This window comes from Ciconia boyciana, chromosome 1 (genome assembly GCF_034638445.1).
Source record: "Ciconia boyciana chromosome 1, ASM3463844v1, whole genome shotgun sequence".
NCBI lineage: Eukaryota > Metazoa > Chordata > Aves > Ciconiiformes > Ciconiidae > Ciconia > Ciconia boyciana.
The window spans coordinates 118,091,017-118,114,507 of NC_132934.1; the positions used below are offsets into that span (position 1 = coordinate 118,091,017).

Consider the following 23,491-nt stretch of genomic DNA (forward strand, 5'->3'; position numbering starts at 1 on the left):
GGGTGAGAGCAGGAAGCAACCTTAGGAAGAACTGGAGCTTCTTGAGCTGGTCTTTGAGAGGCAGAAAGTCCAAAACAGAATGGGTGACACGATTGCCAGGAGTGACAAAGTGCCACTTGGAGCCTCTGTCTCTTCCTCCACCTGTTCAATCTCTCATACTTAAACTCCCATCATTTTATTTCTTCCCATACCTCAGATGGAGCATACCACAGAAAACACACAATTGGCAGGTACTCGGAAAAAAAAAAAAGACAGAGATGCTGTAATTTTAGATACATAAATACAGACCAGGTAAGTGACAAAAAGTTTCAAGTGTGATAGTCACTACTTTATCAATGGAAATTTTGTCAGAGAAGATAAATCCAGTCCTGCCAGATCCATCCTGTCACCTACTCATCAGTCAAGTCACCTTTGTAATGTACAGTATCTTGGGGGATGTCTTGTCTGTGTTATTATTGGTTGTTTTGTTTTCTTTTTAGACATCCAAATATGAATTAGTAAAAGCATTAAGCAGGTATAATTTTCTGCAAAATGTTTCTAGAGTGCGTTGGGAAGCCAGGATAAAAGCAAAGATGATAGAAGTGCAACAACTCAACCCAAGACCTAGGAAGTGAATTTCTGAACTTATTCTATGCCTAGAGTAAAGGTCTATCCCTTGCTATCATTTTGTATGTTTGGAACTGGGAGAGGGTTTGGGACATACCAAAATGAGCAAGCAAGCTTTATAGATACAAATCACAATTTCAAGTTAGAGAACTTGTCTTCCCCAAGACATTCTTTCTAGTGTGACAAAACAAAACTTGACTAGGCAAGTGATTATGCCTAGGGCAAAATCCATGCTGTAACTGTTGAAATGGTATGAGAGGGTGTTGCTGGAGTTCATTCCTTCCCCCACCTTTGACAAGTCTGGGCTGCACAAGAACAATTAATACACTTGTCCAGTATTTCAAATATCAAAGTTGCTACACTTGCTGCTGCTCTGAAAAACAAAACCCTGATTAGAAACAAACTTTAGCCTTACATGTTGCTGAATTCACCTTGGTAACAAGTAACATCCTTAATGTAGTAATGCATGCACAAATGCATAATCCAACAATAGGAATGTGTATCACTAAGCTGGCAACAAGTCTTGCAAAATGACAGATGCTAGTGATCACTTACAGATTTATGGAGATTGTGTATGCTATCCTTATGCAGAGGGCAAATAATAAAACATGAGCTATACTTCCAAAAAGAAAAAGAAATGAGGTCTTCTATGTAAAGCCGGATAGCCCAGTTGGAATTGCTATTTCACCTTCTATCTTTTGTTAGATCACTTAAGGACCAAGTTATTTCTGTTACTCTACGCAGGAATTCCCCTGGATGGGCCTGCTATTGATGAGCAGCAGCACTTTGCTATTTCAAACCACTTCTGTGTATAGAACAATTTCTTACGAACATCAATACTTCCCAGTCGTAAGTAGAGAATGATGAACTTTAATATCAATAACTCCTTTCTGCCATGAAAGGTTTTCTATCCATACCGAGAGCAAATCCTTCAATGCATTTTTGCGTAACATGTTTTGCAACACCAAGGCTTACAGTTACTAGGTAAAGCCATTTAAATGCTGATATGTTTTCATATTCCAAGAGCTTTAAAAATAGAATTATTCATGTTGTAGAAGAAAACGGGTAAGGATATTATGAGTGCACAGGGATTATAATAGAACAGTAAGATGTTGATACCTTCATTAGGAAGCACATCAACTTCAGGCACAGAAGAATCAGATTTTAACTGGAATGTTCTGGAGTATATTTTATTCATTAGTAGATTCTCATACTTTGATTGAGATCACGCAAGTCTCTGAAGCAGAAGGCTGGAAAGCTTTTCTCTGAATAAATTCATTTCATTAGTAGGGATGTGACCTGGGACGATATTCTTACCTTTTTCAAACCAGAAGTGTTTGGAAGCTTAAAGTTCAGATTTTGGTGCAAAATCTTCAACTAGTTTCATGCATAAATACCACGACATTTACAAGAAGACAACAAAATATTTTAATTTAAATATGCCCCATACTATACAACTGTATAAAATACCAACTAAGCATTCATTTGAACATTAAAAAAGAAAAAACAGAAAAAAGCAAGCAGCACACTGTAGTAATGATAACAGAAGGTGGCACAAGCCAGGCTATACAACCAGAAACACAGGCAAGTTACTGTCTCACAACCTTTGTTTACAATTACCATCAGAAGGGGAAACACACTGCAACCATCCCAAGACTTCCATGGTTTCTAGTGCCCACCTTATTAGGCAGATGTCAGTGTACTAAAATGACAAAAACCATATTGGTATTTAACATGCTGTTCTTTTGAATTGAAAGGTAGCACTGCTGCTTTCTTAGGATTGCTAGGAAACAGAACAGCAACTACCTGGGTTTCTAATGCAAAACTAATGCTTTGATTGGTAATCATGGAAAGATGGAAAAAGGACAGAACAGGAATTATTCCAACAATTTTAAACTGAATGAAGCAAAACACTAAGTCCAGCAGTAATTTGAGAAACATGGAAAAAATCTTGGAAAGGCTTAAAGGCAGCTGTGGCAAACCTACAAAGTTTCTCTCCATTTTATTTTTTTGTGTGTGTGTTAACACGCAGTACATGTATTCAGCTGATTGTTACACCTTAGTAACACAAAATAACCTTATGCACGCCCATGTCCATAAAACATGGCTCCAGCAATACATGGCATTAGCTCTTCTTAACACTGTTAACAGGGAGAAAGTGCCACTGAGTTAGGTCCAAGACAGACACCAAGTACCAGTGTTTGTTTCAGTTTACAGGGCATACCAAACAAGATCATAACTGCAGGTATAACTAAATTTCAATGTATTCCTGCTCTCTGTAGTCACAGGGTATCAATTTCTGTTTTCCTTAATATAATGACAGGCCTTCAATAACACCGTGTTTACACTGCACCACAGCTTGGAATGGCTTCGTTAGATATCTTACTTCAATATATATTATTTATTTAAAAAACAAGGTGTGAACCTAGGCATTTAAGTCAATGTTTGCTTCAAATGGCACAGAATGGATTTCTTAATATTAACTCCAGCTACAAAACTCATTCTCAGACCAACTGTGGCAAAAGCAAAACCAAGGGAGAACCATGCTTTGTTTTCTAAAAACAGGTTGAGAAGCTTCAAACACCCCCTTTCTAAAACTGTTAGTGATATTTTCCCGCAGATATCAGTTAATATCTCTTAAAAAAAAATACTGAAACCTATTTCAAAGTGAGGATCTCCATTTTAAAAAACAAGTAATAAAATACACTTCTGCCATCTTTCTTCCTCTAAATTTGTATGTCATGAGCTACTGTCTTTAAACACTAACATATAAAAACCCCTAAAGCTTCTCCCACATATACCCATTACTTAAGTATGCATCATTACTTGGCATTAAGCATTTCTAAATACCAGCTTATTTTGGAAGCAGAGCTAAGAAAGTTTATATTTATGGACATACAAAGCCAGTAGAAAAAGGTACAAGTGTGCAGCTTGTAGAACAGTTCACATCAGGAATGAACGAGGAAAAGGCACTCCATCTCTCTTCGCTGTTCTACACACTGTGTGCAATTTTTCCATCACTGTTAAACCTTTGCTCACAACAATGCAGATCCACATACTGAGTAGAGTTCACATCTCTCCATTACCATTTTTTTCACTGAAAAATTACATTGCTGTGAATGTGCAACATTAGCTTTATTTATACATTTAAGAGTACTTTTGTTTCCAAATGAGAAAGTCAAAGCTACCAAACAAATGTTATTGAAGATATAAATTATTTAAACTTAAATAATTTAAAATCAACTTACTTAAACAACTTTCCTATTGCACATTTTTCCATTACTTTGCCAGATAAAACCCTATATAGGCATTTAAAAGGTTAAAATTTTAAAAGCACAAGTTACATAGCACCAAAATAAGGTGCCGAAGAAATTGTACGCCTGCTGGAAAATGAGTGCCAATAAAAACAAATATAAATATATATGTATATACACATCTAGTAGTAAGTCCGGGATGCTGAGATAATAAATACTTTAAACAATTTCCCAGATTTCCAGAAACATGTGAGAAACTATAGAAAATAATGCAAAGTTACTTTAGAAGACCAAGAATACACATGCACAAAATCTATTATAAGAAAAAGGTTTACAATTCCCATAGTTTAATCTTTAAAACCACCTCTGTTATCGCTATGTACTCCACAGAATGACTAGCCTATTAGTTTGAGGATTTATGCGAGTCAGAACAAAGCAAGCTTCCCCCAGTTGCTTTATAATGGAACAGCCTACAGTACCCCCCAAAAAAGAAACCTAGTTTGTCCTGTTATGTCTCAAAATGTCTTCTTCTGCCTATCTTTCATTCCCAGTGATCTGGGAATACAGTCATGACATCCATCAATCCACAGCATGAAAAATAAGGATGAAACTTCCTATATTTTTTCTGAGCAAACTTATATTGGAATTCCTCCTACTGTAACTGCTGCTGTTGCCACCAAACCTGTGACCTGCTGTTTCCACAGTAAATGTTTCCCCTGCATATGTCTACTTGTAACCCTTGGAAAAACAACAGCAGTTCAACTTAAATGGGTAGGAGTATAATCTGGCCTTCTTGTCTGAATAATTTTTGGTTTGGGTTTCTTCGTTTCTTCTTCCACATCGTTTTCCTGGTCACTCTCACATACGTGGACGACAACACTAGGAGTAGTGTCAGTTGCAGCATGTAGCTCATACTTTTCTCCTGAAAGTTAAAATATTAGCAAAACTGGTTAAAAAGGATCCATTCTGTAGAAAAGTATGACAGAAATTACTAAAAAGAAAGGCATACATAAAAGCGTATAAGTACTACACTGATGACAAAAGCCTGATGCCACAATGCATTAGATGGTGCAGGCAGGTACATTGCCAACAGTCATGCTTATCATCCAGAAGTACTTAGGTTCTGTTTTCAAAGCAACATAGCTCAGCTGCTCTCTTAAAAAGCAAGTTTACATAGATTACCCTAGGCATTCAAGAAAGCATTCTACATGAGCAGGCATAAGTCGTCTTGGTGGGTTTTTGTCATTTTAAAGCGTACAATATTACCTATCCACTGTACCACATTCAGGAAGACTTTGTTTTCCCGAGTGACAGCAAAACCAAAGGACCTTCCTTCCCCCCAAAAGCTTTCAGTGTTAAGAAAGCTCACCCAGAGGTGCTCTAACACTGTTCTGGCATTCTGAGGAGCAGCAGAGCTAGACAGCAGGCTTCATGCATATATAATGTGAAACACTCAGATATAATACAGCCAGTGTGGAAGAAGTGCTATGATACAAGTTTTATTGACCACTGATGAGCAGTTCCATAGAGGAAAAGGCTCTTGCCTCCGGTTCTTCAGAAACACACGAGCCATTGTGCTAGACTAACCCCTGCTTGCTCCTTGGTACCAAGTCATTAACTCCATGTTCCAATGAACATCACAGTCAACAGGCAGAGCTTTATAGCTCTCAACATGCACAATATATATGAAGAAAATCTCATGGGAAAAGGGATCACAGACCTGCCAATGAGCTTACTGCAGGGCATCTCAATAACAGAACTTTCAGGGGAAAAAGGACCAACTTTTACTGCTTAGTAAGCCTCTAAGGATTTATTTTAAAGACCTATGGGTTTCTTTTTGGTATTGTTAAAACTTAAAAGGAAAGCTTGTAGTATAGAAAGCAGCACCCATGGAGCAAGCTCTGAACTTTCATAAAATCAGTAAGCTGTAATGTTATTTATTTATTTATTCCACATGTTTCATCAAAACCAACTTTTATTCTGACAAGCATAGTCTTATGGGACTTCTGTTTCAAAAACTGATGTCAGGAAAATAAAATCTTTGATAAAAACATTTAGTATGTCAGCAGTATTTTTGATGGATGGTTTTAAAGACCTAGATGCAGGCTCATCTGCTTAGTTTACATATTTTTGGATAAACAAATGATTTGTGGCAGCATTTTATATCTCCACTTCTAACTGTTAATATCTTTCCTATAAATTGTTCTTGCCATTATAATTCACACACCATTTAAAATACGGTTTTTATTAAAAACTGGCAATAATCTACCCCAATTTTTATGCCAGCATAAGCTAGATTTTTGTCCCTCCACAAACGGCAAAGGGCTGATTTTTCACAGGTAAGAAGATTCCCTAGTCATTTGTGAGATGCACATTACTTTCACTAGAATCTTCGGATATCACCAGCATACAGTCAACCATAAACTAATACATAGAAAGCTGATGCATGAGAAGCTAAAAGTTCTGCCCTACCCTCTTCTCCACCCCTTACTACTGACATAAGACGTGTTCCCTAAGCTGGTAAGTAAACAGGTATATAAAAATACTACAGTAAAATTATTTAGACTACAGCTTTTATTCTCTCTGATACTGCTACTAAATGTGGCCATTTTTTCTCTCCCCTAAACGTAACAGTACATTTGCAAACAAGTTAAATCAGAGTTGATCTTGGGAAACATAATTTGCACCAATTCTCATTAAGAAGGTTGTCTTAACTGGGGTAGAAAATGACAGCAAGGGATGTGATCATTGATCACTGAAAAGCGGGACCATGTTTAAAATAAGAGTTCCGTTTAATGGAACTTTACATCTATCTCTGAAAGTAGTATTTGGTTTAAAACACAAATAACAGGTAGAACTGTTTCTCCTATCTGTGGTGCTATCTATTTTTCAAGAATAGACCTATAAACAGTCTACACAGCATGGTTAGCTGAAATGACAAGCAACTTACGGGATAGCACTAGAAATAAGGGGTAAGTGTACATTCTTAATATCTCCTTTAGTTTGGACAGTGGGGAAAAAAAGAGGAACCTGATATAAACTTTTCCCCTTTCCAGGGTGAAGCTATCCCAAAGTTTCCAAAAAATGAATAAATTGCAGCAGATGAAAATTAGGAGGAGAGGGGAGTGGCAGAAGTTTCTCCCTCTTAACTCCAAAAGAAAGTTAGGTTGATACTGATAGTTTCCCTCCTACACATACACTACTACAGATGCAGAGGTAATTCTAGCACACAGCTACACAGCTGTTAACTGGTTCATTGTCTTAGTCTGGAACAGAACTTCCCATCCCTTCAAAATGTATTTAACTACACAATTGCCTCTTCATTTTTAGGAAGCTGCTTCTTGACAATTCTGATGAACAAGCTAATATATTATTGAAGCAACATTCATGCTCTCTAGAAATCACAAAACAGATCACACTGTGGAGGTCTGGGCCCCCCAAGTGATCCTGTGGGATTACTATGTGTGTAAGAAATTACCCTTTACTAATACTTTTTCTGATATTACAAATTTAATTGGTAGATAGTAATTCATTTAAGAGTTCTAGAAATTCAGAAAGTTTAAAAGGTGTTTTACTCAACCAAAATGCTAGTGTTTCTACTGCTCCTTACCTGGTCCTAACTTGGAGATAGCATATAAAAGGTCATAGTTAATGACTGGAGTAGCATCTTCCACTTGCTTCCAATCAACAGGTGGAGAGGCAGGAGGTGAAATCAGAAACTGTTTGTCGGGATTTGGTGGCGCCAAATGTGAGCTTCCAATGTGCAAAGTCTGAAAAAAGCATAAAAGCCAAAGCTGTTTCACTATTATCAATGAATCCATCATTCATGAGGAATTTTAAGGTTTGGATAGATGTTATGCTGTAACAGGCACTCAAGGTGGCAGCATGTAACTATATTACTGAAGAGAGCTACATGAAAGACCCAGTATACAAAATACAGACAAGCCACCACATTCATTAACTCTGATGAAACATGCAATGAAATATGCACATCCGCATCTTCTCATTATGGAGTTTTACAAAAATTTCACCAGCAAATATCTGTCCTTAAAATACTGAAGTAGGAGGAAGCTGGATATGGGCTTTAAGGCCTAATGACAAATGGTGTTGAAACTCATTACCACAAAGTGAGAGTGGTGAGAATTCTAGAAGGTATATAAATAAACTGGCTCCTTCAGGACTGTCCCTAGGGACATCTGAAACAGACACACATAGATTAATTTTCCCATTAAATTTACGGAGGAAAATACACAGCAGCTACGAAAAAGCACCCAGATTACCAGAACCTGAGAGTTTCACATCTTTAGCAGCAGACACTAGCCAGCTATAGAGCTGCACTGATGGCAATCTCCAAGTACAAATGTGTGCTAAACAAATGATTTGCAGGAGTAAGAGCAGGATCAACAGGTAGAGTCCTGAACATGCAGCTCTACACTTCGGATTCCCTCAGATACTACTTGAGCACACATGTGCATGCGTGTGTACTGTTGGCAGTGCACACTTGGCTTCCCCCACCCTGTTAAACTCTATCTTTGACTGTGCTGATTACTAGCATCTACTCCCTTTCCCCAAGGTTATCAAAACAACACAGAGGGAGACATAAATGCAAAATATGCAACAGCCTCCAAATACTTGTAGCTTTGGAACAACCTGTGATTCTCTAATCAAACTGAAAAAAATTAAGTGTTCATTAGCATGACTGAAGACCTGTGGAAGCTTATCACAAGGAAGTTATGCTTTAGTACCTTGTAAGGATAATCACAGAAAGACTTACCTGAGCAAAATACAGTTTTATTTCCTTTCCAAGGAACTCTGTCTTGTGCAACTGGATTCTAGCATTTGCTGCAGATAAAGGGTTACTGAAATTTATTCGTACTCTTTTGAAGCTCTTAAAATACTGAAAGGTGATATCTCTGTCGTATGTTCTAAACAGCGATTCAAATTTGGCCTGAAAAGAAAGGACCAGAGAAGAAAGTGAATGTGCAACACTCCACATTTTCTCTAAAGAAATACAGAAATGAATTGCAGTTACTAGTAGGGGCATACTACCACTCTTGAATATTGATGTATAACAGCTTAGATTCAGTTTTCTTCTTCTCTCTTTTTATAATGATTTTTTCTAACCTATGACTTGTTTTCTCTACAGCAGCTTTTTTCTTCCTTATTAAAAAGTGTTATCATTATTAAGTGTTGGACATGATATTCTGATTTAGTGACATAATAGAAATAGTAGTATTGGTAAGATATTGAAAATAAATGCTTGTCTTATAAAATTAATATCCAAAGGCCTTGAAAAAAGTCTGCCAAGCATGCCTTTGTCTAAGTGTGCAATTTTCAAGGAAACCAACACAACAGTTTTAATAGAGAAAAATGAAAAAAGCCTATTTGCAAGCTAAATGTAATTTTCTTCAGTGACTCAGCATGCATAATAAAGTTCATGAACATCTCCTGTTTTAATAGCTGCTACTTTCATTTAGGAAAATGAACTATTATTACTGAACTCTAGTTTAATAGCCTCTTCTATTTCTGGAACAGAATTCTAAAAAGGGTCCCACTATCTTTCCTAAAAAATCTCAAGTACTAACCATACAGCTCCTGAAGGGCCTTTGACACACTTTCCGTTTTGACTGTGTGGTAAGAGTAGGAACTGGACCAAAACCTCATACCTTCATAGATCTGCAGCTGAGTTACTTTGCTGTCCTATCTGCCTGAGAAGACTGAAGCACCTTTGCCAACAGCTGGCTATCTCCTTTTTGCACTTCGGATTTGTGCTCCTAGGGCATCTATGCAAACCTGACGGCTATTTTTCATATCGTTTACATGAAGAGTGCTTCCACTCTTACTTGAGGATGCCAGACCAAAGCAGAAGAAAGAAGCAGGAGGTTCTGAAGCTGCCATGCTCTTGCAAAGTGTTTCAGGCTCACATTGAGCAGTCACAGGCTTTATTTCAGTGATGGCAATAGATCAAGCATTGAGATTTCCGATACTTTCAGATATTTTCTCTTCATAAAAGCTTACTAGAAGTTCAATACAAAGCCAAAATAAACAAGTATGTAAAGTCACATTGCCTCATTTTTTTTACTGTTACATTTTGAATTAGTAGAAAAAAGCAACAAAGATTACATAAGAAGGCAGCGATTACTTCAAAATTTCATTTCCCTTCCTGAAAAGCTCTGTTTCACAAACTCGCCACAGCTGTGTACAGAACCACTATATTTCAAAGATATTTTAAAATCAGAGCTATCCTGCTTCTTGCTGAGCCACACTTAAGCTTCTTCAAAATGAGCTCTGAAACAAGATCAAGACCCTCTGCACACAAAGCCTATATTTGTTAGCCTCCCGTATTCTGGAGAGAGCTGGATGCATCCATGAAGAGTAAGCCAAACCACGCTAAATTGCATTTCGAAGTTCACATTCAACATTTAAACTCAGAGAGTACCTGCAAGATTCGTGCAATATATATAGTATTTTTAAAATGTGTATGATTATAGAGGTCATAAATGTCATGCTAGCAATAAGACACTAAACAAAATGTTATTTTTGTCCTTAAGGTACCTTAGCAGTCAACAATTCACTGTATCAGGACTGGATTACTTAAATTATATTAATTCTAATCAGTTAAATATAAAGCCAAGAGGACTTCTTACAGTTTTAGCATTATGCTCTTAACTACAGCACCAGCCAAAAAAAAAATCCCATTAAAAGTATAAAGTGTACTATAAATCATGTGAATCTTACTACCAAAATTATAGTCTAAACATTTGCTGAAAATGCATATACAAGTGAAGAATACACTATACGGACAGTCAGGGAAGTCTGGAGGTAAACTTCTGATCATTTTCAAAACCACATAGCTTAAGATCTAATAATTTCCAGAGTTAAGAGTCATTCATATCAGAGCATACTGTCACAGACTTGTAAGACTCAAGACCCTTACATCAAACTGAAATAGTTTTACAAGTCAAAAAGCTATCAAGGCACCCCTATTTTAAACAATTTGAAACAGCACCTACATACGCTAGTATTCCAGTAGTTCACAGAAATAAAACACAAAAGATAAAGCATACCCTTGTTTCTGCTTGATTGAAGACATCACTATCTGCCACACAGGCAATCAGAGAACTAAAACTGTAGTTAAAATTTCTAAAATGCATTTTGTGCTTTGCCAAAGCAATACTTGCTGTTCCGCAGAAACCAATGACCTTTAAGGAAGCCGTTGGTCCTGCAGGCAGCGTTTATAAGGGAAACAAGTCCAGCCCCTCAAAAAAAAAAAAAGAGAGAAAGGTTTCAGAGCATCCTGTATGTGACAGCGAATTCCTGAACAAAGTCCTGCATGCTTTGAGGCAGTCAGGAACAAAATGTAAGCTGCGACTGGAAAGAGGTGACGTCAGCACATTAGTCAGCTTCCCTATGCTAATTACCAGTGCTCGGGAAGATGGAAAAAACAGCTGAGGTTTGCACAGCAGCTGCTTTATCGAGCCTCTTGCAGCATAGTTTCCACTGGTAGTAATTCCATTCAGTGCTCAGACAACATGCTCTTCACTGGAATGGGACAACCCATCTTAAGATGGAAAATGTTACTGCTAAAGGACCAAAGTCTAGAGTAATAGGCTGTAATTAGCCAGGAGGAAAATTTCAAGACTTCAGAACGGAAAACAAATCCCTCAGGTCAATAGCTTTTGGTAATTTTGTGGAAAAAATACACGGACTGAAATTTAGAGATTAGGAGGAACTGATTTGGGAAAATACATTTTCCCCCCATTACAGTGAGAATTCATTTTGAAGCTTTCTTCAAAGCAACTACATGGACTAATTACCATTCTGACTTTATTAAAAACTCATTCCAAGCCTCAAACTGTTGAGGTTTTTTGGTTTGGGATGATTGGGGGTTGGTGGGTTTTTTGTTGTTGTGGGTTTCTTTGTTTGTTTTGGGTTTTTTCTGTTGTTGTTGGGGTTTTTTTGTTTTTTAACAGGAGCTTCATCAGAAATCTGCTGGCAGGGTTTTAAGAGACAACCTGAACTACCGATGACAGTGAAGAGGTATGAAACCTACATTTCTGACATTTTCTGGTTTATTTGTATCCCAGTTTCAGAACACTTCCCAAAATGTAGCACAGGACACAAGTTGGGTTTTGGGTTTTTTTGTGGGTTTTTTTTGTTGTTTGGGGTTTTTTTTGGAGGGGGGGGGGAGGTGGGGGTGGGTTTTTTTGTTGTTGGGTTTTGGAGTGAGTTTTTTTGGTTTTGCTTTTGTGTTGTGTTTTGTTTTTTTTTTTTTTTTTAAATTAAGAACCATTTTAAAAAAATCATTAACATTTAAAGTAATTCATTAAGTTTAAGCTGAAACTTTTACAAGCTATTTGGAACTCTCCTATGCAGCTTCAGATCAAAATTTACAATGAAGTAAAAATCGTAAGTGCATTTAGTTCATTTTACTACAACATGGGGCTATGACAGAAGCATCAAGTTTTATGAGATAGTTGCAAACAATAGACAGTCATAAGTTTAAAACCTCATTTCATAAATATTTAATCATGTGTAAATATTCACATGAATAGCCTTCTCTATTTCCATGGACTTTACTTACTAGCTTAAAGTTAAGGATGCTTATTGTGCCACAGGCTAAAATCCCCATTTAGTAGTCAAACTCTCCGCTATTGTAAAGTTACCTTAGCGTAAAAGTTACCTTAGCGTGAAAGACTGCTCAGACCAACTTCCTAGCACCTTTCCTTAGAAGCCCTTGCTTAAAAATAAGCTCAGCTCAGGAAAAGAGAAGGTGCTCTGAAGGACAACTCAATGACTGGTGCAGATGCTGTCAGTGAGATTAAACTCAACCCTGAAAGAAAGTAATAGGTAACAAGCCTCCAGTGCTTCAGGAGCACCTAACATACTGGGTGCCTGAAGGACAGGAAGACAGGAAGAAACAGCAGCTCCCTTCCTCTCCCTGGGCTCCCAGGAAGATGGGATGCAGTGGCTATCCAGCCACTCAACACTGCCGAGGTCTGGACCGGGCACACATACAGTTGAGAACAGGTCTGAGTTCCCAAGCTCACGACCTGGACCCAGAAACACAGATACTTAAGGAGAGGATTCATAAACAGCCATCATGCCAAGCAGTGAACCACCTGAGCTCACACAGAAAATCATGCCGAGTATGTCTTGAATCCTGCCCTTGCCCTGGAATTAGGTCGTCAAGTGCCTTAAAGACTTCAGAAGTGGAAGCACCAAGCATAACTCTGTAGACCAGCAGTCAGGATGCTCATCTGGAAAATATGGCCATGAATCACCTGCGCATAAAAGGAAAACAGGCTTTCCACATCCTAGGTGAATGCTATAGCTACTGATAAGAAAGTAAAGAAGGTCCCCCCCCTTTAACCTGCTACTGAGACAGAGTCATTTGCCATACTCCGAGGCTACCGAGGTGACTGCAGCATCTCTGTGGGTGACAGGTGGAAAGAATATTTCTTTTGAAGAGCCTCATAGGGCCTACACAGGAGGCAGTCTGAGCTGCTCAACAGAACGAAGCCTTTGGCAACCTAGCTGCAGACCTTTATATAGCTAAGCATGTCAAAGCTTCCTAGCAGTCCAGTGATTGTAAAATTCTTCAAAAGCCCTATTTTGGGCTTCACAGCTTAAAGTAGGAGAGATAGGTCCTAGGCACTTGCATCTCTTTGTAACTCTAGACTTACATTTTTATGCCCAGATCCCATGAAGAGCAAGACATTAAAAATACCTCTCATTGCTATCCTCAAGGCCACCTACACATTACTGAGACCCAAGGAAAATGACTTTGCAAGTCTTACCACAGCCATCCTTCAAATATAACTTTGTCATCTAAACCAGGACTATAGCCTGCTGTATTACTGTGTTAGCTGTAAACAAACCAACTATTTTTGAGAACATTTAACACCTCACAAAATTTTTTCACACTGTGTTCTCCAGATTTAAAATAAACATTGAGTCTTCTACTGATACACACTAGGTTTTTACTTTGCCTGTTTAAAAAGACAAAGAACAGAAACCAGTCCTAGTCTGTTCCATTTTATCATTATCATAATTATTTTTTGGTATGGTTGTGTCACCAGTCACTCAAAGAAACAATTCAAGCAAAAAAGGATGCTTGCATACTTACACTCCATTCACAACACAGAATAAACCGAGAACTAGTATTCTGGGGAAAAAAGAAAAAAAAAATAACTTTGAAGTGGCCTAATATCATTACTGCTATGCTTGATTAGAACAAAAATGCAGTCTACAGTGTCTCAATTAGTGAATTAAACTACCTTGAATTATTGAAAGACAAACAGAAAGACTTACTTTCTCAAAACAAAAAAAAAATTCTCACTACCCCTGCTTTATTATGAAGTGTTATTTAAGGCCGCAGCATTATGCTGAGAACCCTGAGATCTACTGTAGAAACCAAGAGTCAAAGTTACAAAACCACCATTACAAAATCCTGACAGTGTTGCAATGTTTCTTCTGTGGGGTTCAGGTCCTGTAGCATTTGTTAATCACATGCTAACGAACTGTCTGGAACAAGAACACAGCAAGACTATCAGAACTTTTGGATTTGATGTTCTGATACTATCAGAGTGCAGTTTTTCTTCTCCCTTGTCTTCAGAGAGTTTGCTGCTTTCTGTCTTCAAGACTCTCTAGTGACCTACAGAAAGACAACAAGGGCAAGGAGCTCACCTGCTTAAAGATAAGATATATGCTGTCATCCAGATACCAAATAATGTCTGATACTAAAGAACACAAACTTCATCAGTGCAACGAGATGCTGCTGTACTTTGGGCAATGATAATCAGGGAAATCAAACTGGTAAGAATGGTATGACATGACAACACGGTCAGCCCTGCTTTCTCAGGTTTCACCTTTCCTTTGAAAGGTACAGATTCTGGGGCTCAAGTTTTAAAAGCTGAGTTCTAAAAATTACAGACAAGATGCTCAATTAAGATCTAAAGTACTCCCTAACACCAATAGCCCCTGTCAGATCCTCCACTAGCAGCACTTCCCAGGCAGAGAAATTTAACAGAGACCTTTTTTTTATTACTTTTGGGGGTAAAAGGAGAAATAAGGAGTCAAATGAGCATATGGAATTGTGGGAACATAAAATGATTGAATGCCATAAATAGTTCTATAATTTAATCTCCACATGCAGTAAAATAGGTAAAGCACAGAAGAGGAAGAAATGAGACCACAGAAGCAGAAAAAAGGCAAGTCACAAAATGATTGTTCATTGTCAATAACTACATTAGCAAAGCTATCCGAGGAAGAAAGTTAACATGAAAATAAATATGTTGGTAACTCTGTAAGGTAATAAAATGATAACCTACGAGCTACAAATCAGAACAATATAGTCCATTCTTTTCTCTCATCCCTGGCAGACTTTTACAATTGCCCTTGGAGGGTGCTCTTTATGTAATCCCTGTAACTCCCACTATATATACTTGCTGATCTTTGGCTATCAACATATAGTTTCTATTCCTGTCTTCATGTTAATTATCTTGCCTTAGCCCTTACTTACTACAGGGATAAACATCTTGAAGTTATCTAGAATGAATAATCATACTTACTGGTTTCATTTTCCTAGTGGTTGGGAGAGGGAGGGGGCAGACAGTAAAGTATAAACAGCTTCCAGAGCTATCCATCCATGCATGCCTAGGGTCAGTAAGCTCTGCTCTGTGTGCACTAGCACGCACCTGAATTCAGGCAACCTTCCAGCCTGCACTGTTCCATCAGCACAGGAGCAGGCGTGCTATGTGTCTGCATGGGACAGGCATGCTGAAGGAGAGAATGGGAAAAGCTAATAAATGTTCCTTTCTAGAACTTAACACTCATGTAGAGTGTGGCTTCAGCACACGTTCAGGTAAAAGCAAAAAATCCCCAGAACTCAGACCCACTGAAAAAGTAAGGAAGTTTAACATACAAATGTCCTTGACCATGTATTTTTCTCTACTGCTTTTAAGGGTGCTCTGCAAACTAACACTGCTGTCAGGAAACAGTAACATTCTCCATCTTTGGAAAACCTTCTTTTCCCTGCCCTTGGGATTCAAGTGGATTGTTTTTATGTGGAGGCTTGTGTTGTGGGGTTTGTTTTGTTTTGAAACTTACTTAATGAGCAAGAGAAGTCACATCGATGCCAGCTGGCTCAACCAAAGAGCCAGGAGTGAGGGCAGTCAGTTAAGTCACTTGCCTTAAAATGTCTGCACAGTTCTTAGTCTCATTTTACTAGCCAAAAATGAATCCACCCCCCTCCGCCCCAAACAAAAATTTCCCCCCAAAACAAAGACAACTGAAAGGAAACCTGGACGTGATTTCCTTTTGCAAGTCTGACAGGATTTGTTATGAAGTAAAATTAACTGGCAGACCAATCATACTTGAGTATACTTCTCCTCAAAATCCTTACAACAGCCTAAGCATTGGGAAACCAGCAACCTCAATGTCTAATCCAGAACACTGGAATGGCTATACACAGCCCTTAACTTAGCTGTACAAATTTCTCCCATGCCAGGCAAACCCAGATCAGAAACACAGGGAGAAGGGAGTCTGAATTATCATACAACTGAAAATGTTAATGGACAGTTTCTTCTGTTTTGTGGTTATGAAAAACCTTAAGTTTTTCAAAGTTGCGTACTCGGTTATATTCTACACATTCATCAGATCATCAGAAAGATATTTCAAGTTAAGTAAGTATATACACTGAGTTAGTACATCAGCAGAGAAATAATCTGCAACAAAACACCTTTTTAACAAGCAAAAAGTCATCTTCAGTATTACAGAATAAACTGCATGAATAATATCTGCAAATTTATTTACAGTAAAGAAATCACACAGAGCACAGCAATACAAGTACACAAACTGGTTTTACAAATTACACAGAGCTACGTGCAGTGTATTAAGTCAAGGTAACACCCACACAATGACAAAATGGAAAAAGGGGCACGAAGCATGGAGTTAAGACTGTCATCATCAGCTCCTCTCATTAACTTTGTTTATAATGTGGAACAGCAAACACATGACCATTCACTATTTCATATGCTTACAAGTATTTTAATCACTGAATTTCCAGTCATAAAAAGAGACAAAAATTTGTGCAGTTTTAACAAAATTAAGCATCTGATTCCATACAATAGCGCACACAAAAGAAAAGCCTGTCTGTACTACATCAAGTTATGTCAAGTACTATATAGGAGTGCCATTTGAAAAAACTATTTAATGGCTATAAAACTCTGAATTATTGGACAATACTTTCATATCTAAAAAGCAACTTTTCAGAAATAAAGCTTGAATACTTGTCAGCAACATTTATCAGAGCACTAATTCAGCACAATTATCACTAGCATACGTCGTATGTTAGCGTAGATACTTTTGCAGATAGACATAGCTAGACTCAGTCGACAATAAAAACTAAAGGCCACGCATCTGGGGTGGGTGCCACCTCTGTTTTAGACTTTTAGCTGTTCCAGGAAAACCTTTTCCTCTTCCAAACAGAAAACAGAGCAGAGGAATGAGTGACCATTTTCTAAGATGTTAGGCAAAACATGTAAAAGCAAGAAGAAAAGCTATGAAGATTCTGCACCTTTACTAAGATGGCACACATGCTTAAGACCCAAGACTCAAATACCTTTATATACCTAAAATTATAGAAGGATAAATGCCAATCAAAACAAGTTTTTCAAAAAACTGTACCTATTTCTCCTGTATTTCTGTTTAAATTCATTAACTGAATCACTTTAATTACAAAATTATCTACAGGTAATATATTTACAGTAGAAAGAGCATATCATGAAACACCAAGTCTTTTTGCAGTAATTGGGTAGGCGGACTGAAAAAGGGAAGGAGAAAGTTCTTGCAAGGTCAATCATAAATGTTCCCCACACCCCCACCACAGAGAGGGAATTTGGTTTCAAATAATCAAAACAACTTCCAAGAAGATAAGATGCTTCTTAAAAGTGTATGAAAATACCTGAAAAAGACTGTCCAGCAATATTAGAGTTCAATCCATTATATGTTGAGGGCAGGGGGGTGGGGGGACTGCAAGAAAAAAAAAGTAAATCCACAAAATAAAAAGCCAAAGACCAAGATTATAATCTTTAACCGAGACAAATGTAAGCAAGATCATTCCCATGGCTGGATGCAGTTGCAGTGTTGATTATTCACTTCTATTTAAGGCGGAAAGGGGAAAGAAAAGGCAACAGGGACAATAGTACAGTCTATAACTCATCACGGAAGCGGTGCACATGCCACACTAGAAAAGGCTAACTATGGAAAGGGAAGGGCAGGAAATCCTTAAACAACTCTTCTAACTTAAACTTGTTGAAGGCTTCTATAAATATACATATCTATATAAATCCTTTCCTCAGAGTGGAGATTAAAAAAGGGGAAAGAGAGGAAAATTCTCCAAAGATCATCTATATTTATTATGATCTAAAAAAGAGCAAGGGCTTTTAAACCAAAGTGTGTTAATAGGCCATTTTTGCATACTATAGAAAAAGCATCTGTAAACTATTTACAGCAGAATTGAAGGAAGTTATTTGTTAAAAAAAAGTTCCCGCACCCCCCAAGATATAAAGTAATATCTCATAAGCACTGTGTAACTATGAAATAAAGGAAGCATGAGGTATTCTTCCTACCACTATAACTAGGAAAAAATCATCAGCAGTCTGACCTTTTCAAGGTTATTTATTTGAATACCAGCATGGGAAAAAAAATCTAGACAGTAATTAACAGATCCGTGGATTTGCAAGACAAAACAATTTAAGAAAGAAAGAAGGGACATACTACACACATTAGCTAGTAAAACAAAAACAGCCCTTCAGATAATTATTTCTTGAGTGAGGGGGCACCTTCTGAAGATGAACACTTTGTTTTGTAAAGAGGGAACAGCTGTAAAGTTATTTATAAGTTAGATTCAGCAGAGGGAGAGGTCCAGGGGATAGGGCACATGCTTAGAGTTGGATTCATGCATTCTTTAAGCACGTCATACATATTCTGACACTTACCACAGCTGGAGCGCTGCACTCTGATGCTGCCTCTGCACATCACCCATGCATTAGGGTGAGCTAAGGGGCATGGAGGAAACATTGGTGCTGGGCTTGTACACTGGTATCTAAAAGATACCATGTTTGAAGACTAAACAGGGACCAAATTTCAGAGGAATGGGCCTTTAGTGTTAACCTAGATATATCTAAACATTGACAGTGACATAAATAGAACTATCTTCAGCAGCCAAAACAAAAACTGATGAGGAATGGAAGTTCTTGCATCAAGACAATCACGTCATGACAGCTTACAAGAAAGGATGTGGAGTGAAGACACAGGAACCAAGTTCCCCAAATATCTCTTGTGGTAAGTGGCAAAAAGATGCCCGTGAGTGATCCAGCAGTGTGTCACAATCCAGTCCCACAACTTAAAAGTATTTTATTCAAACTCTATCAAATTGAAGCCAGTGTGGTCAAAGCTCCCCAATATCCAGATGTTCCAGTAGCAAGCACACACTTTCAAAACTCCTGCCTTCCACCCTAGAGCTAGAAGCAGCATCCACAACAAATTAAAAATGCTAACAGAACATTGAACCTAAATTTGGTTTATGATTTAAAAAACCCAAGCCAATAAGCTGTGATCTGTTTCAATATATATGCGTATAAGTACAGTGATGAAGACACGATAGATTTTACAAAACAGGAGTTATTAAAAAATAAATTTTGAGATGATTGGGCAGGGTTACGATCCAGATACAAATATTAAAGACTACAGCTGCTAAATATATGTATTTTATAATATGTTAGTTAGATTAAAAGCTTGATGTCAGCATCCTACTTTTTTGATTATTGCTTGAGGAAAAAATATTTGTCTGTCTCCCTGGCTTTAAGAAACACACACACAGCAGGATTAAAAGGCAGGTGGCATTTTTGGTTCAGTATGCTTCCATATCCATTGAAACTTTTCTGAAAATAAAAAAAAAAAGTCAAGATATTTTTATCTCACTTTGTACATTCCAGATAATGAAGGAGATAATGGTAAAAGGTCAGTACAGAGGAGAAAAAGCAGAAGGAATGAATCTGTGTCAGCTTATCTTTATTCCCTACTCAACATCTAAATCAAGAGTTACCTTTATAAAGCATGAATCATTGCATATTAAAGCTTCAGATAAACCAATTTAAGAAGCCTAAGTACATTTTCTTTGAGCAACCAAGGTTTTGTTTTCAAATCTGTTCTGAAACAGTCAGATAGTATTTTAGTGGTTTCCACACCTATGGCCAAGGATCTCTCATGAGTATTTCAGATCAACTGGTTAGACAAGGAGTTCCAAAGTTCTTTAATGCAAGAAAACTCTGAAGCCAATTGTTATTTCTAGTGATGATTTTGGAGGCTGCTAGCAGCATGCCACCAACCTGTGTTTTGGTATGACTTGCACCATTACCTCTACTCCTAGATTCCACAGAGTGCATTGCAATATGACATGTCTATAACATGTTAAGCAAAAATTTCAAAAGAAGTGACATCTGATGGTGGAAACCAAAACCCAGTCATTCCTATCTGATTGTACTCAAACAGAACCAGAGCTTTTGAGCTGCAATGAATCTTCCAAGATCACATTTGGGAAATCAAATCAGTTCACCATGGCTAGTTAAACAAAATAGTAGTAAGTAGGGAAGGATACAGCAGTATTCACTCCTCAGTTCCACCTGTGTTTTCCTATTGGAAGGCCTTGAAATTCTGCAATCTGGAGTTTCTCCAGAACAGATGCACACTCCTGAAGGCTAATGAAAATTAAAAAAAAGGCAGCTTGAGCCATCACTGCAATAAACACTTTATTTACTCACCCAACATAACAGCAAGGTGCTACCTTTATTCAAACCAGTGGTCTTGGTGCTCCCTCCTCCCAGAAGCTGTTTCTCAACATTACTCTGGTAGACTTTTGAGAATTTGGGTATAGTCTTACACCCAAAGATAATACACAGGTGTCATTCTGTGGACTACTCCCCCTCACAGATGGAGTACAGCTGATTCAAAATCTTCAAGAGCTATTATTACTCTTTAATGACATTTGCCACAGTAGCATACTGGCTTGCCTACTGTCTGATTACTTTACAGCAACTTTGGAGTAAAACTTTGGAATAAAAAGAATTGTGAAGAATGGTTTGGAACAGTCAATTGGTCCTTCCTCACGGGATCTCCAAAAACCTGTGAGATGATTTTGTTTACCATTTAATCAATAATTCTTGAAAGTTCCAACCTTATTTCTTCTCTCTTCACTTAATTCACCTATTAAAGACATGTGAATTGCAACTCAGGCTTGCTCCAATGAATGCCAGTTAACTTACTAATTTTCTTGATCTTAATTCAACAGCTTTTCACATGACAGAAGAAAAAAACCTTCCAGAAGGTCACTTGCATCTATTGGTATTATTTCAAAAGGAGAATAAAGAAGAGATCCTACTCAAATTAGTTCTTAATGCAATTACAAACATTTATTTGAAGTCTGAAACTACAGACTGTACCCTGAAGCTGTATGTCCTTTCAGCAGAAAGCCATAATGCCACGGGATCCAGAGCTTTGACCACAGAAGTGTGCATCACCTATGAACATCAGCGAGGTTTCTATGAAGCCAAGTGCTGAATTAAGCCATTTCACTGCACACAGAAGCTATCCACTCCACAATTACTCCACTGAGGGATTAAAAAAAAAGATTCAAATAACCCACTGATGATTTTTTTTTTAAACACAGATTCCAAAAGCACTGCCAAGAAGGAAAGTAGCTGTTTTTACTGAATAGACTCTTAGAAGATTTTTTTTTTTAATAGGAGCTTAAAATATATGAACTGTTGTCATGCTTGCATTATGTAGCCTACGTACGTTCAAACAGAGTATGAAGAGCTGTGCTCTATCACAGAAGGGCTATTTACAGATTCAATGTGTGACAGTTTTCCAGCCAACCATCTGAAAAATAAATACCTACAGTGTGCTTATTCCTTCCTTGGAAAAATCCATGACTTACACTTCCATTTCCAAGCATTAAACACTAAATTCCTGTTCACTGACTGGTAACATAAAAGTGGTAATTTGGAAATTCCACTACAGAATATCTGAGTAACCAACTAGACTAATTTAGAAAATTTTAATATGGCAAGCATATTACAAAATTTGAAGTTTTTTTCAACATGTTTCCACTCCTGCAAGGAATTTACTCAAATGATCCATAGTAAATGGATTACAATTTTGCCCTCATTCAAATATTCTAAAACGAAATAAACATACAGTATATTTACTGGGAACTATTTTTCTATTCATATTAAAATCACCATTCCACCTAGAAAAATGACTTCTAAGTGCTAAAAACTAGCATCCAAAAGTTTGCAAAATTGCAGTGACTAAATAGAATAGTGGACTTATAAAAAAAAGTATCTTAGGATTTTATATGCTGAGAGCATTTTAGAAGAGATAAACAACTTCTGTTTAATTAAGTTTGTTTCATTGAGAAAAATATTTTTAGGAAGAGGCAAAACCAGAACAATTAAGTAAGAACTGCATAGCATTCTGTCAGTCTGTATGGACAGATTATACAGAGGCTATTGAAATATTCTAACTCATTTGCAAACCAGCATCTTAAACTGATCATGAATAAACCTGCTGAGGAAAGAACGAAGCCCTCTGCAGAAAAATCTCCATGAAACCTCTCTACTTTGTTCAAGAGGTGACATTTTGCTGTTAACCTGAACTGAGCAACCATGACACTCAGTTATCACCAATTGATGTAATGCCACCTAAGAGCCTGATCAGCACTAGAATTCCTTCCCACTCATCTATACCTCAAAGCCATCCTGCACTCGGGAGCTACAAACCATTCAGTCCAGAGTAGCTGGAGTCTCTTTGGAAAACAGAAGAACAGAGCAAAGAATATTTATGACTGCTGTATACCTAGGAAGTATGTTAGAAAAGCCCATAAAGTTTATTCTCATCGGGAAAGCAGAAAACAGTCATTAGCAAATAGCATCTTAAAAGGTTAGGAATTTCTGAGGAGCACTCTACATTCACTTGGAGGATTACTAAGAGCCTATAACCCTATATTCAGACATCATTCAGGGATAATCTGCTCAGGACATTACTTAATCCTTTAAAGAATGATCTGGAAAAAAGGCATTGTTTATTGTGTTTTACTTTGAAAGAGCTCCTTCATGCAAGTATAAATTCACAGAAAAAAATGTCCCTTAAAGTGATATGGAGAGTTTTCTCAAAGCCATCAGACAGCAGGCAAAAAGTGGACTGTCTTGAGCCTCTTAGCAAGTTTCAATCAAGTATGATACCAGGATAAAAGGTGAAAGGACAGCATTTGTGATAAAGAGTTACGTGAAAATATCGGGGACTGGCAGAGTACGAAGACCAAGGAAGAAACATGCAGAACCCGGTTGTCAGCTATTTTGCTCGGCAGAAGCCAGCCAAGCAGCTTATGTGGGCCTCCAGACAAGCTAGAACAAGTATCAGCATATGTCACAGGATGTAAAGAAGGGAGAATTCAGAACTTTGTAGAAGGTGACAGCCAAGGATACAAATGCAAAGTAAGACACACGATTATTCCACAATCTGTGAAATGTGCTTAGTGTAAAAAGGAATTTGCAAGCTTTAGGGGC

At 37.6% G+C, this 23,491-nt stretch overlaps 1 protein-coding gene across 2 annotated transcripts in view; it reads right to left on the reverse strand.

Moving 5' to 3' along the window:
• Positions 1-1,626: 1,626 nt before the first annotated feature.
• Positions 1,627-23,491, reverse strand: part of RCAN1 (regulator of calcineurin 1) — a 42,305-nt gene continuing 20,440 nt past the window's right edge. The window contains exons 1-4 of one of the 2 annotated variants that reach the window (XM_072846175.1): positions 10,928-11,097; positions 8,635-8,808; positions 7,471-7,630; positions 1,627-4,782 (exon numbers count right to left, since the gene is read on the reverse strand). In XM_072846175.1, the coding sequence (XP_072702276.1) occupies positions 4,619-4,782; positions 7,471-7,630; positions 8,635-8,808; positions 10,928-11,014 (585 nt within the window). In that variant the 5' untranslated portion in view covers positions 11,015-11,097 and the 3' untranslated portion in view covers positions 1,627-4,618. Of the gene's footprint in view, positions 4,783-7,470; positions 7,631-8,634; positions 8,809-10,927; positions 11,098-23,491 lie in introns of those variants that run through there. The other variant, XM_072846167.1, reaches the window with a different exon arrangement.